Here is a 17,379-nt window from a genome sequence, read left to right as displayed (position 1 = left end):
TGATTTCCTGAGGAAACTACAATCCATTGGTGATCTTCCTAAAAACACCATCCTAGCCACTATGGATGTAGAAGCCCTCTACACCAACATTCCACACAAAGATGGACTACAAGCCGTCAGGAACAGTATCCCCGATAACGTCACGGCTAACCTGGTGGCTGAACTTTGTGACTTTGTCCTCACCCATAACTATTTCACATTTGGGGACAATGTATACCTTCAAATCAGCAGCACTGCGATGGGTACCCACATGGCCCCACAGTATGCCAACATTTTTATGGCTGACTTAGAACAACGCTTCCTCAGCTCTCGTCCCCTAATGCCCCTACTCTACTTGCACTACATTGATGACATCTTCATCACCTGGACCCATGGAAAAGAAGCCCTTGAGGAATTCCACCATGATTTCAACAATTTCCATCCCACCACCAACCTCAGCCTAGACCAGTCCACGCAAGAGATCCACTTCCTGGACACTATGGTGCTAATAAGCGATGGTCACATAAACACCACCCTATATCGGAAACCAACTGACTGCTATTCCTACCTACGTGCCTCTAGCTTTCATCCAGATCATACCACACGATCCATTGTCTACAGCCAAGTTCTACGATATAACCGCATTTGCTCCAACCCCTCAGACAGAGACAAACACCTACAAGATCTCTATCATGCATTCTTACAACTACAATACCCACCTGCTGAAGTGAAGAAACAGATTGACAGAGCCGAAGAGTACTCAGAAGTCACCTACTACAGGACAGGTCCAACGAAGAAAGTAACAGAACGCCACTAGCCATCACCTTCAGTCCCCAACTAAAACCTCTCCAACGCATCATGAAGGATCTACAACCTATCCTGAAGGACGACCCATCACTCTCACAGATCTTGGGAGACAGGCCAGTTCTTGCTTACAGACAGCCCCCCAACCTGAAGCAAATACTCACCATCAACCACACACTACACAACAGGTTTCAGAGTAGCAGCCGTGTTAGTCTGTATTCGCAAAAAGAAAAGGAGTACTTGTGGAACCTTAGAGACTAACAAATTTATTAGAGCATAAGCTTTCGTGAGCTACAGCATCCGATGAAGTGAGCTGTAGCTCACGAAAGCTTATGCTCTAATAAATTTGTTACACCACACAACAGAACCACTAACCCAGGAACCTATCCTTGCAACAAAGCCCATTGCCAACTCTGTCCACATATCTATTCAGGGGACACCATCATAGGGCCTAATCACATCAGCCACACTATCAGAGGCTCGTTCACCTGCGCATCTACCAATGTGATATATGCCATCATGTGCCAGCAATGCCCCTCTGCCATGTACATTGGTCAAACTGGACAGTCTCTACGTAAAAGAATAAATGGACACAAATCAGACATCAAGAATTATAACATTCAAAAACCAGTCGGAGAACACTTCAATCTCTCCGGTCACTCGATTACAGACCTGAGAGTGGCTATCCTTCAACAAAAAAAACTTCAAAACCAGACTCCAACGAGAGACTGCTGAATTGGAATTAATTTGCAAACTGGATACAATTAACTTAGGCTTGAATAGAGACTGGGAATGGATGAGTCATTACACAAAGTAAAACTATTTCCCCATGGTATTTCTCCCCCCCACCCCACCCCCCACTGTTCCTCAGATGTTCTTGTTAACTGCTGGAAATGGCCTACCTTGCTTGTCACCATGAAAGGTTTTCCTCCTTTTCCCCTCCCTGCTGCTGGTTCATCTTAAGTGATCACTCCCCTTACAGTGTGCACGATAAAACCCATTGTTTCATGTTCTCTGTGTATGTATATCCATCTCCCCACTTCATTTTCCACCAAATGCATCAGATGAAGTGAGCTGTAGCTCACGAAAGCTTATGCTCAAATAAATTTGTTAGTCTCTAAGGTGCCACAAGTATTCCTTTTTCTTTTTACAATAATTTTTGAATTTTGAGGTAGTTCACATGCTTTGCTACTAGTGTGTTTAAGTGGTTTACACAATGTCAGGGTGCTGGGAACTGAATAGGTGTGCCAAAGCTACTAGCTTTAATGGACAAGAGATTTCACCCTAGGTGTCTGAACTCTCTCAAGGGGTAGAAAGGTGTTGGAGGCTTGTATTCATGAATGTGTTCCGGACTGGAAACAGCTGCCACTGCTACACCCGAGTTGGGTTCCAAGCAGAAGAGAGCTGTTATCTTTGCCCCACCACCTGTTCCTTCCCAAAACAAGTTGTGAGGAAAGCCACAGACTCTCAGCAGGATTTTATAGGGAAGGGGCAAAGTGGTACTGGCTAGAGTTTTGAGGGAGTAAGCGGAAGAGGAAGGTAGCTATTGCAGCCACTAAGTAGAAGGACCATTAAGGTGCTAAACGGAAGATTTTGTTGAAGGGGAAGGTCAGTTTTAGAGCCTAGGATCCATTGTCAGTTAATGTTAGGGGGCTCCCCAGCCCCTTGTAGCTGGGAGCAATGCCTTTCCTATTCAGGGTGGAGGAGGAACAAGTGCAAAATAGAGAAGCAGTGACCTCCCTTGTTCCCTCAGTGTACTTACAGCAGCAAGTGAAAGGCCACTGTGCTAAGATATATCTATTAAAATGGGTAACAATAGCAGTGCTTCAGGGTATAAACAGATAAGCCTGTGCAGTGTTGTCTTCTCTCAGCTATCACCCCAGTTGAAGTCCAACTGCAGCATGGTTTTATTTTTTTCTGAGTAGACCGCTTCCAGGGAATGACTACTGGATTAAGGCTTCGTTTTCAAAAATGAATTAGGAGCACAAGTTCCGTTGAAAGTCACTGGGACTTGTACTCTCAATTAAGTAGATGCTTTTGAAAATCTTGTCATAAATTCACTCATTGTGAGTTCCACTATGGCAATTTTTATTTTGCTCTTGTTCATGGCTAATAAATATGGATACGTTTGTGTCTAATTTTTTTTCTATGAGCAGATTGGTTTCACACCAGCATTCAGTTTGACTGTTCTTTAGGAAACTTAAGTTGAGAGTGACATGAAATTAATAAAACTAAAGGTGATCTGAGCCGTAGCCTTAAGTTAAAAAATGTAGAAGGTAAGGATTAAATCAAGCTGCTGCTTTGCTGCACAAAAATTGATGAGCAAATTCTCTAAACAGGGATGGGCAAACTTTTTGGCCCAAGGGCCACATTGGGGTTGCAAAACGGTATGGAGGGCCGGGTAGGGAAGGCTATGCCTCTGCAAACAGCCTGGCTCTCTGTTCCCTCCCACTTCCCACCCCCTAACTGCCCCCCTCAGAACCTCCAACCCACCCTGCTCCTTGTCCCCTGACCGCCCCCTCTCGGGACCTCCCACCGCCCCTGTCCCCGGTCTGCCCCGACCTAGCCACATCTCCATTTCCTGACAGGGCCTCTGGGACTCCCACACCTATCCAACCCCTTCTGTTCCCCAAACTGACTCCAAAAATTGCAGAAAATGTCAGTGAATCAAAAAATCAGTGTATGGGGAAGCATTTGAATGAAAATCTTTGTTTGACCTGAAATGGATTTTTATTCTGGTGTTTATAAAGGGCTAGAGTCACAAATAGGCATTTGGGGTGGAAGTGGTAGCACCCTCCGTACAACTTTTAGACCAGTGGCTTTGGGAGACCCAACTACCAGCCTATAGAGGCTCTCTGGCCTAATGACTCTTGTCATTATGACAATGAATTTGTCATTTGGCCATCGGGTCACTCAGTATATGGGGAGGGGAAGGAAGGAGGTGCCTGGCCAGAGTGGGATGGCACAGATGGGTTGGGGGGAGGGATGGGGCACGGGCTTCCAGTAGCCTGATTTCCACTAAAATAGTCCCATAGAGTGCACATTTGGCACTACAGGCGGAAGAAACTCTGTAGTGCCGTAACCCCTTACCCCAAGATCGTTGCCTTACCCCTGTGTATTAATGACAACATGGTGATTGTAGTGGAAATCAGTGATTTCCACGGTGATTGTAATGGAAATCATGGAGTGTCGGGCTGCTTTCTGCTCAGCCAGTAAAACTCAGCTCACACTTTACCAATGGGTAGACATCACTTGTTTCCTCAGCAGGCTGGAAAACTTTTTTTATCAGCTACTTTTAGATTATACTTAACTCTTAGGTTGGTCAGTCTGGGTCCACAGCACTGCTAATGTTTAATATTGGACACATCTTTCCTAGATACCTATTTAACTGTCTTCATGCATTTTTGTTTGAGACTCATCCAGTTAATTTGCATAGCACAGTTGGGTATCCCCTCTCTCCAGACAGGAAGAGGTATGTCCATTGATGTGCACAAGGAATTAAAAAATCAGGTATTAATTAATGCATTTTGCTGCTAACGTGGACTGGTGTATCCTTCCATGGGGGTACAGCCTAAGAGAATAAAATATAGCTGTACAAAATGAATGATACTAGTACAGTATTGAAAAACAATTTGTGAATATGCTTGCTGCTCTGCTGATTCACAACAAGGCTGAAAAACGCTAATTACATAGAGAGCTTGGAAATAAAAAAATAATTTTGACTAAGAGCAAGTTTTGTGCTTCCTTTACCAGGGTGTAGTTCTAGACCTGGTTAGTACGTCTGATTGTAAGCATTTAGGCCAAATCCTCCTGCTGTTACACAGGTAACTGAATTACCAAGCGTTGTGATGGAACAAGAGAAGCCTAATTTGACCTTTAACTTGTAATAGTGCATATTAACATTTTCTTTTCTTTTTTCTCCATCCAGTGAAGAAGTTTGTAAACGAGGATTCACAGTGATTGTAGACATGCGTGGATCTAAATGGGACTCTATTAAGCCTCTGCTGAAGATTTTACAGGAATCCTTTCCCTGTTGTATTCATGTTGCACTGATAATCAAGCCAGACAACTTCTGGCAAAAACAAAGGACTAACTTTGGCAGCTCTAAGTTTGAATTTGAGGTAATAGCAAGATAGAAAAACGTAGGCTTACAGCTTAGTTCCTAGGGAGTTTTGGTCCACCTAGCTCAGGTTTTTATTAAAAATAGTTGAGCTGAACCTTGGCATTTGAATGGAAGGAGAGCTAAATCAAGCTGCAGGACTGCAAGTGTGGGTCTATTTTTAGTCTCATGTTAAAGGAATCTCTGTGTTAAACTCATGGAAAGGATCTTGGCCTCTTCCTATGAAGGGAAGAGATTTTTCCACTTAGCCAAGATACTGGTAACAATGTTAATACCAGTATGACATGCAAAGGAAAGCCGCCACCGAGCCTGTGGTCTTGTCCTTCCACTCAGCAATGGGTATTTCAAAACTTTAACCAAAACAATCACCAAAAGGAGTGTAGCTGTTTCTCAAGAAGCATGAGATGATAAATGTAAACGTGAGACATTTTTTAAATGGTACTACTAAAAAACAAAAGTTAGCTATAAAAGACCATTGTGAACAAGAGACTGGGTTTCTGCAGGATTTAGTATCTTGCCTCTCAGGGGGTGGGATTTCCAAAGCTGACCTAAGTGCTCCCCTTGAAATAGAAATATATGGAAAGCAAGAGGCCCCACTGCGTAGATTTGTGGTTTCTAAGACTACATGTGCTTTGTAAATAAAGCATTGTGTGTGGCCTTGGTTGTCTTTAATGTTATATATTGTTCAAAATACAAGCACAGACAATATAGACTAGATGCTCTGAACTGTATTTTCACTGTGTTTTCCAAGTGCATCAGATTTGTGATTGCAATATTCTTCATTGTGTTTTAGACTAACATGGTATCTCTGGAAGGCCTTACCAAAGTAGTTGACCCCTCTCAGCTAACTCCAGAATTTGATGGCTGTTTGGAGTATAACCATGAGGAATGGATCGAAATCAGAGTTGCCTTTGAGGACTACATTAGCAGTGCAACCCACATGCTGTCCAGATTGGAGGAACTGCAGGATATACTGGCTAAAAAGGAATTGCCTCAGGACTTGGAGGGTGCTCGAAATATGATTGAGGAGCATTCACAATTGAAGAAGAAAGTCATTAAGGCCCCTATTGAGGACCTTGACTTGGAAGGACAAAAGCTGCTCCAGCGGATACAGAGCAGTGAAAGTTTCCCCAAAAAGAACTCTGGGTCAGGGAACGCAGACTTGCAGAACCTTTTACCCAAAGTATCCACCATGTTAGATCGGCTGCACTCAACTCGGCAGCATCTGCATCAGATGTGGCATGTGCGGAAGTTGAAACTGGACCAGTGTTTTCAGCTCAGGCTGTTTGAGCAGGATGCTGAAAAGGTAAAAGGGCTGTGGAGTAAAGGGGAAACAAACATGCACCATCAGCTCCAAGGTACTAAGGTTGGTCTTGCCTGATTTTAAAAAAAAAAAAAAGTGCCAGTGAAAGCTGGAAAACATTCCCTAAGAACTACTAACTACAATTTTCCGTTGAGGTAGGGGGGAGTGTTGTGTTCAGAGTGGCTTTTAGTATTTTTTGAACTCAGTTTCTAGTGTGGATAATTGGTGTTTCAGTGAACTTGATTAACTGAGAGGGATTTGGGTTTTGAGTGACACACAGACACTTCAGTTGCAGTAAGTTTATTTTAGAATGGTATTTTTTCTGGCACAAAATGAATGTGCATACTGTTAAAGAGCAATGTCCCTCTGCTGCAGCAGGATGAATGCAGCGATGCATCATCTCAGTCTCCTGTTGAGTGACTCTTGCTCAGTCGGTAAGTGGTCAGAATGGAGTTAAACTCTCCTGAACTACAGGAGGGGGGAAAAGATGCCTACATTGACATGTTTAAGAGTCCTGTGTTAATTACTGGGCGAGACGGATGTGCTGTCTAATTTCCTGAGATTCATTTTTAGTGGTTGATAATATCTCCTTTGAAAACAGTGCACACCCTAGTGGGGAAGCCTAATGAATGGCCATAGATACAACACTCATTTCACTTGTGTTCACAGTATTACCAGGGTTTGTTTGGTCAGGGGTAAAGAGTTGCATGCATTAGAGTAAAAGCAGTTCTGCGTCAGAAGATGTGACATAACTAGAAATTGATGACACCTATATATTTGATCAAGAAGCTTTCTAGAAAGATGATAGTTTCTTCCTAAGAGAGGCTGAAATTAGACTGCCAAAACACTTGAAGAGTGAGTTTTGGCCCATTTTCTAAAATGCTCAGGTTATAATTTCTCCTGGAGATGCCGCTTCTTATGATTTATGACCAAAGGAAAATTATCAAAAAAGTAAATAGAGGCTGTTTCTGCCATGCAGGAATTGAGGGGTGGGGGGAAATGGTGCACATTAGCTCAAAAACACACAGAAAAAATCTGACCAAGTTTTAATGCTCTCTGTCATCCAGCATTCATGATGCCCCATATCTCCTTAGAAATGTGTTAATTCGGTTACTCTTGCAGGGATAGAAAGCCTACAAAGCTGCAAATTTCTTGCTATGTTAATTTTGTACAGCGAACATATACGAAGGAACAGTTAATGTTTAAGACACCTAAATATGGCACTTGACAACTATTTTCCTTATTGTCTTACCTGAAAAGCTCCTGATTCATATTGTTAGCTCCTGCTTAAAAGTTTTGGTTGTAGGGTTTATGCCAATCACTCAGAGTTCTGTCTTTTCAATCTGTCAGAAAAAAATCTCTTCCATTTTTTCTATTTCCCAAAGACTGGAATAGGTTGAGTTGATAAAGCTGAGCTTGTTCACCTCTGGGATGTGCTCCTATGGGTAGCCGTGCTCAGTGATGGTTAATGTTGTTTCTTTGTTCTTGTCTAGACTAGGAAAAAAAGGTGTGGGTATTAATTAGCTAAAGTGCTAAGCAGCTCAGCAAGTTTTAAAGGCGGCACGCTAAACTTATAAAATGTATCTGTGCTAGCTAATATGTTCTAATACACACACCTTTTTATTCTAGTCCAGATAAGACCTTAAGACAGTGGTTCTCAACCTATTTACCATTGTGGGCCACATATGCAGCTCTATGTGTTGTGGGCCTCATCCACACAATACTACTTGTATGACCCTGAGAATGTCATATGGGCCGCAGCTGTGTGCTGATTGGACCACGAGTTGAGAACCACTGCCTTAAGAGTACGTAGTCACAGCACATGAAGCCTGGGCTCTGAATCCGGTTTAAACCCAAACGCCTTTCAGTACACGCACAAAAATTAGTCTGACTAGGCCAGGAACCCTTCTGGACTTAGGCCAGTGTCTGAAGACCAAGTACTGCAGATTCAAGGATGTCAACAGAACTTTTTGGGAACTCACTGTCCTCCTGCCTCTTTTATGAGAAATTCATCCAGGTACTGGCAACTGTGGTGTGCACTGAGCACACAATGGTGCATGACTGTGCTGAGTGGGGGGACAGCCCTTGGGAGCAACCTGGTCTAAAATCTGATAAGTTTCTGCCGCCGTGTTTGTTAATATACGGAAGGGAGGAATGTCTGTTATGTTATGAATACCAATCAGGGTTTGGATGTGCTTCTGTTCATGGCAGAACCCATGCCCTTCCCTTAGCTCCCCCCGCTTTCCTCTCATCACCACTTAGGATTCAAAATGGATACCGTAAAATAAGTAAGAAAGTTAAGCGGTTATCATAAAATTTTTACTAGTTAATGGCTGTTATAAGGATGGATCGGGGCCCCACGATTAACCTCACGTACTCTTCCCATCTAATACAGTGCATCTTATAAATAGGCCACGCCCACACTGTTCTGCAAACTGAGTCCCCCAAAAAGCTGGCTATTATGAGTCCAAACAAAATGCCAATGTGTTTGGTCCATAGCTGGCTTAAATAGGAGTCCAAATTTCAGCAGATGGTAGCTGTCTGTGTTAGGAGTCCCCGTGGGCTGGCAGTCATTTGGGTCTATGCATGGACACAGGATGCTTGTAAGGAGGCTGTACTGTGTCTCCATGCTAAATCAGCACCTTATTGATTTTACTACAAATTTTCACCCATTGCTGGCTGGTGATTAAAACAAACTTCTCACTGAGTAGGAACTCCAGATGACTGATTTCTTTCCAGGGCTGGGTATACTTATCAGGGCCGCCTCTTGAACTCAAGAGTAAGGCGAAGATTTTGTCACTGCTATTTTTAGTAAAAGTCATGGACAGGTCAGGGGCAATAACCAAAAATTCATGGAAGCCTGTGACCTGTCCCTGACTTTTATTAAAAATAACTATGACAAAATGGGGAAGGAGGAGGGTCCAGTACCCACTGCTGCTGAGACTTCAGAGTTCAGCGAGGGGTCCCCCCTGCCACCAGCAGCACCTTGGAGCTGTGGGTTCTGCCCACAGTGTCTTCGGCAATAGCTTGTAACTGTGGGGTCCCCCTGTGGCAGCGGCTCCGAGCTGCTAGGGGGACCCCACTGCCGATGCCGGCTGGGAGCTGCAGGGGGTCCTCCGTCAGCTGACAGGTCCATCACCGCCACCCTGGGACTGAAGCGAAAATATCACGGAGGTCTCTGGAAGTCACAGATTTGGTGACTTCCATGATCTCCGTGACAAAATCTTAGCCTTACTCTTGAGCCCCTCCATATGTTGGGCACTAGAAGCTTAAACAGATCTTAGCATAGACGTATGGCTGTCCTCTCTTGGCTTGGAACGAAGTTCACACTTCCACTCAGGGACTTCCAGAATATCAATGTTTTCCAGAGCTTGCCCTGCCTGAAAGGACTGAAAAATCCATGGCCAGTAAGTAGACCACTTATAAGTTCTCCCTTCCAATCATGGAAAAATGAAGGGAAAATAGAAATAATTTTAGTTTTAATTTTGTATATATTTCTTACCATGATGTATGATGGCTTTCAGTGCTGCTCTGGAGGAGATCTTCAATGGCCAGTGTTTTTTTGTGTGAATAATAAACAGTCCATTGATGAAAGTAACATCTTTTGACCTTGAATTAAAGCAGCTCCTTTGACTCAGTAGGTGCAGCAGCACACGTGGAATTTGTGGGTCTGGGAGGGAGGCATTAGTGCTTCTGGGAAAGGTGGGTCGGTCCCAGCTGTGAGGCAGCTCGGCTTCAGAAGCATGGCAGGCTCTGGGCCCTTTCGTGCTGTGCTGGCCATGCTGGAAGGCTGCTATGCCGACGTGCTGGGGCTTGAACAGTTTGTGCAGAGGCTCCGGGAGGCGGCTGCCTGCGGGTCTGGCGAAGCTGAACTGCTGCAGCGCGGAGACTCTGAGCTCTATCGGATGTTTGTGTCTCAGTGCGTGGTGCGCGTCCCCCGGGGAGCCCGAGCCATCCCCCAGCCCCTCTCCTTCCAACAGGTACTACCTGGGGTCGGCGTTCGCTGGGCAGCGGGAGGACGCTTTAGGGAGGCTGGCGTGCCCCACTCTGTGGTGGGCAGTTATCGCGTACACCGCAAGCCTCTTGCTGGAGCGAAATTAATGGTTCCTGACTACTGAAAACCACTGGAATTAATCTTCTTTCGAACAGCAGAGGTTGTACTCCTGGGCTAGTCAGTTCTTCTGGCTGCTTGTACTCTAGAAAGCACCAGAGCAACCCCGTCTGGAAGGAAGAGCCTCTCTGCTCTTCCTTGGCTGGCTTTTCTTCTCTTCTCACTGAAGCAGCGTTTCTGAAATGCACAGCGTGGGGGTGGTAGTGCTGCCTGGGCGGCAGTCAGCATGGCGGTGGGCATTTCTGGAATCTATAAATGTGTTTGCGCCCAATGAATGGTTCCTGCAAATACTGACTTCTCTTTTTCCTTCCAGTCCCAGATCGCTCAGCTGCCCCCACAAAAGCAGGAGGGGAGGGGGGAATCATAGAGCTCTGTTGTTTTTCTGTGCTTTTTAATTGGCTCGTGGATCTGCTGTCGACCCTGCTCCTTGCCCTCCACATGTAATGGTGCTGCTCCTGTTTTCTCCTCTGTTCTTCTTTTCTTCTCTATTCTTGGCTTGTGTGTGGGTTAGATCATGCAATTTTTTGTTAAGACAGCCACTCGGATGATTACTTTTATTCTTGGGACTAGGTAATCTCTGTGACCTGGGGCCAGGGGCTGTCTCTTAGAAAGCTCTGCAGTGGGGTGGTTCTTCCTCTTTCCTTGATGATGATGGATGAGAACGAGTTTCCCTAGGCTACATCTAGATGAGAGTCAAATCAGGGTTAAATAAAAGATTATATATGTAAGGTTACCTGCTTTTGTATTTTCCTTATACATTAACATCTAAATATTAAAAACAGTAGTTTGTGTAATCTGTTTCTGGCTGGTGAATCTTGCCCATATGCTCAGGGTTTAACTGATCGCCATATTTGGGGTCGGGAAGGAATTTTCCTCCAGGGCAGATTGAAAGAGGCCCTGGAGGCTTTTCGCCTTCCTCTACAGCATGGGGCACGGGTCACTTGCGGGAGGATTCTCTGCTCCTTGAAGTCTTTTTAAACCACGATTTGAGGACTTCAATAGCTCAGAGATAGGTGAGGTTTTTCGTAGGAGTGGGTGGGTGAGATTCTGTGCCCTGCGTTGTGCAGGAGGTCGGACTAGATGATCAGAATGGTCCCTTCTGACCTTAGTATCTATGAATCTATGATAAAGTGGAAAATACAATTTTTATCATGACGGGAAAATAATGCCCTCCCCTTCCCCCCGAAGACCCTTCCACCTCTGCAGGGCAAATACAAGGCACTAGGAGCCTGGGGGAGTGGACCTACCTTCTGCTGGCAAGCAGAAAATCTGAGATGAGCTGGTGGGAGAGATTCTAGATAGAATGAATCCGCAGACAGAGTTCCAGAAGCACCCAATGAAATATCAGAAAGATAAGGATGAGAGAAGAGTGGAAAGAGAGAGACGATGCACAGAGTGAGCAAGGATTGGCAGATAGATTAATGGAGCATGCCTTGAGGTTGAAGAAGGAAGACAGTGCAGCGAAGGAGCAGTTCAAGCTATTATTTTTACTGATGACTACCCCACTGCAGGTTCTATTGCCACTTCCAGCTTTAGCCCCATGCCCTGAATTCCCTCGACACTATGTAGACTGTGTAGCAGTTCAGCAGTTGGCTGGATCATGTCACAGGCAATGAACAGTAGCACATGGAATGGGCAGATGTACCCTCTGGATTCATCCATTCAAGTCTGGTTGCAGCTCTTTGTGTAAAATGCACCAGAAAGTTAAGGAGAGGCCATCCAGGAATAGTTGGCCATGTCATTTGGTAACATGCACCTTTCCCTGTTCTTGCACAGAACTTGGTTATTGCGTTGTATGTTTTGAGGGCAGCTGGTCTGCTTTTCTGTTTCTTATATTGGTATCTTAATACATGTATTAAATAAAGTCTTGCTACTGTAGCCTTGTGTGGAATTCAAGTTTTATTATATGTAATGTTAAGTGGCAAACATTAATAAAGGTCATCACATGCCCATTCTCAGTAAATTTCATAATAAAATTTTACAAATGTCAGAGTAATCCATAGGCTGAGTTGAAGTACCTGGCCAATAGTCATAAAATGTATAACATCGCCAGGAATTGTTTCCAGAATTCATATTACCAACACACCTTTAAATAAATTAAATTAAATAAATAAAAATCCCACAGCTGCCTTTCACTCATACAGAGCACGACTTAAAATAACACTTAATTCCCCCTTATGCATGGCATCATGCAAACCTGGTATGTGGGCACACAAAGCATCCCTAATTTCTGTGGGACATCTGGATCCCGCACCCGTTATGACAGACACACTGTTTGGCTGTGTATGCCAGTTCAGAAATCCAGGAGTGGCCTGAGTCTACTAGAAGAGGTTTCCCCTTATCCTCCCAGACATTGTGCAGTAACACATGTAGTGCCTACTACCTTTCACTACTTCACAGTCCTGATCACCTCTCAAACCTCTGCCACAACAACTCGCACAGTGATTTGCCAATTCTAAGCTGGTTAGCCATGGACCTGTATTAGGCTGGGGTATTAGCTTCCAGATGGCTATGGTGACCTGCTTCTGGATTGGCTTGGCTTGGCTGCCCTCATGTCGGTGTACTGGCACTGGAGGATGGGGCAAGCTGATTGCATACCTCCAGGAGCATCTGTTTCTTCATGTGAAAGGACTGTGCTTTACTAGTTACTCCAAGTCTGTTTGATGATGTGAACGCACCAGTCTGTGCTGTGGCCCTGCTCCAGAAGCTCTGGTCTACATAGAGGGAGTCTGTGGCTAAGGCAACAGGCATGAGCAGCATCAGCTGGGTCATGGCTGGCATGTCAGTACCCCCTTCTGAGAGGTGCCTTGGCAGCTCACAAACTGCTACTTTAATGTCCACCAGCATCTTGCAGACGCTCTGCCTGATTTGTGAACTACGATTGGCAGCATGAGGTGGAAAAGTTTTTTCCAGCTGGGAGCATGCGGACTCAAAATGGCTTGGTTGGATGTGTTGGTGGGCTAAAACCATGCAAAATACTTCCTGTCAACTTCCACAGACAAGTTCTCCCATAACCAAGCACAGAGCAGCTTCAGCTAGCTAGAGAGCTAGGAACTCTGGGATATGATGCTAAACATCCACAGAAGCTGAAGTTCTGACTTGGGTCTGCATAGAGCAATTTGGATGTGCCAGCATGGTTGTAAGGTCTGAGTTTCCAGTGGACCCCAAACACAGGCTTAGAAACACCATGTCTGCAGGTGTGGGTCACGCAGACCTGAGTTTATTCCTTCTAAATTTTCAACCTCTTTGCTCAGGTATGTCTGGACTGCCCTCACGTTGAAGCTGTCACACTCTTGGCTCTTCCTGCTCCTGGCTCCTGACATGCAGCCCAGCCACTTACAATATATTCTGTGTTCCCAGCTCATAGAGGAATGGAGAACTGAAGTTACTAGTGTTGCTTTGGTAACCTACATATATTAAGGCTGATATTTTCAACTTGGCAGCACCTTTGGTTCCTCGCTGTGTTCTTTCGTCCAGGAATCCTTTTCACCCAGCTCAGAGAGCAGGTGGTCTCTTCAGTTTAGAATTATGGAGGAGTTGATGATCACAGCAGGGAATCAAGCTCTGCATCTGTTTTGCCGTGCTGCTTGTTCCCTGTAGAGCTTCATTTTCCACTGGCAAAAAACTGAACAGCTCCCCAGCATCAAATATATATACATTGCATGCAAAAAATCTGTGAATGTTAACACACACACACACACACACACACACACACACACACACACACACACACACACACACACACACACACACACACACACGGCAATTAAAAAATGAAGGAAATACAGCATTAACTCATCTACACCTTGAATGCTGTATTTGAAGTCACGCTTAACAATGTAGCCAATAATTCAAGATACATCAGTTGCAGCAACTTCTCGCTTAGATGGTGGTTGGCAGTGTAACTTGCATTTCCTGCATTTATGTTGAATTAAAAAACCTTGGCATTGTCATAATGTAGGATTTTGTGACTGTTGTATTTAAGACAAAAGTGGAGGAAGTTGTGATAGTGTACTTGAACATGTATATTTTGTATAAATGCATAGGCTTTAAGCTGCACTGCTGTAATACAAATAAAACGTGGCTATGACTGCAGGCAATTACATAACTAAAATTATATTTTTGAGCAGGTATAGAAATAGGCTTCTAATAGCTTTTCTTATTTTTTTTTTTTAATTTAGCAAGCCAGCATTGAGAAGATTAGCAACATGAAAAGGTAGATGTTTTATAATGCATTTATTGTGCATTACCTTCACACTTCAAGTAAAGATTTTTTTCTCTGGCCCTAATTTAATGGAGCAGATTTTGCTGCAACTAGAGTATGGGGTGATTGTTCATTTGAGAAAGCTTTGAGATGGTTAACGCTGAAATTAACAAAGTAGCAAAAATAAGCTGCAACTTCAGGTTTCATTATTGTAGGGTCTGTGTCTCTTGTAAAACGCGAAATCACATGTTCCTTGTTTATGGCTTGTCATTGCATTGTAAATTAGTGATCTCGTTGTTGTTTTTCTTGCAGATGTTTGACTGGATCACACACAACAAAGGTCTGTTTCTGAATAGTTACACAGAGATTGGAACCAGTCACCCCCACGCTATGGAGCTGCAGACGCAGCACAACCACTTTGCCATGAACTGTATGGTAAGAAACATGACTTGCAAACCAGTTTATCTTGCACAGCTGTTGGATTTTATGGAAACATTTACAGTCTCTGACCACAATCAGGACCATGTTTCTGTGCAAATGCATAGTGAGAGACTGTCTGTGCTCCAAAGAGTTTAGAATCTGAAGAAAGGATGAGAGGGGAAATAGACATAGCGGTGAAGTGACTTTACCAAAGTCACACAGTTCAGTGGCAGACCTATGATAGAATCCAGGTCTCCTGACTCCAAGTCCCCCAGTATCCTATCCGTTAGACCACATGTCAGTATTGGTGAAAGTACAGCATACAGATAATGAATAGTTCTTTGTCAATTACTAGCAAGCATTTCAGTAGTGGATTCTCAAGTATTGCTTTAGAAATTGCCAGCAACTTCAGAGAAAACAGGTAGGGCTTTAAATGAAGAATGATGCTAGAAGGGTGCACAATGTGGGCAGAATTAGTTATATGAAAACCCATAAATTGACTCCAGCTTACGCTTGAATACTTATAAGAAATTTCACTATTCAATAAAAGAGCCTGTCAGCTCAGTATTCACAATCCTACATTTTTAAAAGGGATCATTTATCATTTTGACATAACAGAATGAATTTGAAGTAAATGTTTTCTCATGGAATTGGTACTTACCGTCTTTCAGTGTGGACAAAAATGGATGCTTTTTTAAAAAAAAAATTTTTTTAAAGTTTTAAATTAAACACAGGTTTGTTTTTAAAATAAACCTATGTTAAAGCCTCAACTATTTTAAATTGAACAAAAAATAATAATTAGTACATGTTTGCCTGCCAAGTTTTAAACAAAGTCAGACCACTGAATTGGTGTCAGTTATTGGCTAAGCACTTGGAACCAGAGTTTAAAGTGCTAAACCAGCTAAACATCAGGAGCCATTTCTGCAGATGCAGAAAGGCTATTTTCTTGATTTCAGTTTCTTCAGCTAGTTCAGTTCAATCACTAATTCAAAGCTAAGAAACCACTTGGGAATTGAAAATCCAGGAAAGCTTGTCTTCAGAGTTATGGATTAAAAAGTAGGTACAAGAGGGTGAGATCTAGTAGTTCTAAAATGTAGGTAGGACATGGTGTCCAGAAAGGTTTCAAAGTAGCAGCCGTGTTAGTCTGTATCTCCAAAAAGAACAGGAGTACTTGTGGCACCTTAGAGACTAACACATTTATTAGAGCATAAGCTTTCGTGAGCTACAGCCGACTTCATCAGATGCATAGAATGGAACATATAGTAAGAAGGTGTGTGTGTGTGTGTGTGTGTGTGTATATATATGTATATATATACACATACAGAGAAGGTGGAAGTTGCTATACAAACCGTAAGAGGCTCATTAATTAAGAAGAGCTATTATCAGCAGGAGAAAAAAACTTTTGTAGTGATAATCAAGATGGTCCATTTAGACAATTGACAAGAAGGTGTGAGGATACTTAACATAGGGAAATAAATTTAATATGTGTCCAGAAACGATACATTTGGATCACTAACTACAGATACTTGCTTTGTATTATAGATAGCTATTTTAAATGCCAAACATGCTTATATAAACTGTGAAACTTTTTCTTGTATATCCAGCACTTTAAAGATCATTTTATTTAATTTATCAAATAAAACTCTGTTTTGGTGTATTTTATTTGAATTTGAATTTCCGTCCAAATAGAGCTCAACACAAAATAATCTGGTAAATAAGAAATGAATCATTCACTGTTTTCTAACATCATAAACATGTAAACATTGAGAATCTGCATAAATGTAAGTTGCTATATAATTGGTTAATCAAATAAGTATAGATATAGTGTATCTTCCTTGTTAGCAAAAAAACCTCCACCAGATTTCGTGGAAAGCCTATATTTAGCTGCAGGTCAACATGTTTTAATTATTACCACCCAATGCAAATCAGTCTTTCTTTAGGAAATACCTAAATAGTACAAATTCAAAACTAGATTAAAATAATTGATCTAAATCTGTTTCCTGCTTGCTAATAAATCATCATTTTAAATTGGTGATTTAAGTTTCTTTGACTTAAAATCAGTCCACCCTTTTCAGGACCAGCTATTCAATGTAAACTTCAAAGTGTAGGCAAGCACAAAGGGGTAGAAAAAATAAATCTATGTATACTTTTATATTGTAAATTTGATGAACTTTTTCAAAAAAAAGTGTAATGCTATTAAAAAGGCACACAGTTTGAACCATGAAGAGAAAACAAATTATTGACTATCTGCTCATTCAGAGATCATCATCCGTTTTATGTACTGAATGAGGAAGGGGTCCTGTGGAAAAATTAGCATGTGATCATGTAATAAAAGACTCTGTAAGAGGGGTGGCCAACCTTATTGGTCCTCTGAGCCGCATACGACAATCTTCAGAAGTTTGAGAGCTGGGGCACCTGCCGGGACTCGGGGCTGAAGC

The 17,379-nt window shown here is 42.9% G+C and overlaps 1 protein-coding gene across 1 annotated transcript in view; it reads left to right on the top strand.

Annotated features, from left to right (window-relative positions):
- Positions 1-17,379, top strand: part of TRIO (trio Rho guanine nucleotide exchange factor) — a 404,237-nt gene that overhangs the window by 140,650 nt on the left and 246,208 nt on the right. Inside the window, 3 exon segments of the mRNA XM_038392902.2 lie at positions 4,712-4,904; positions 5,697-6,209; positions 14,834-14,956. Coding sequence (XP_038248830.1) covers positions 4,712-4,904; positions 5,697-6,209; positions 14,834-14,956 — 829 coding nt within the window.

This window comes from Dermochelys coriacea, chromosome 2, assembly GCF_009764565.3.
Source record: "Dermochelys coriacea isolate rDerCor1 chromosome 2, rDerCor1.pri.v4, whole genome shotgun sequence".
Classification (NCBI taxonomy): domain Eukaryota; kingdom Metazoa; phylum Chordata; order Testudines; family Dermochelyidae; genus Dermochelys; species Dermochelys coriacea.
Note: the sequence above shows the minus strand (reverse complement) of the source record. Positions and strands in the feature narration are given on the sequence as shown.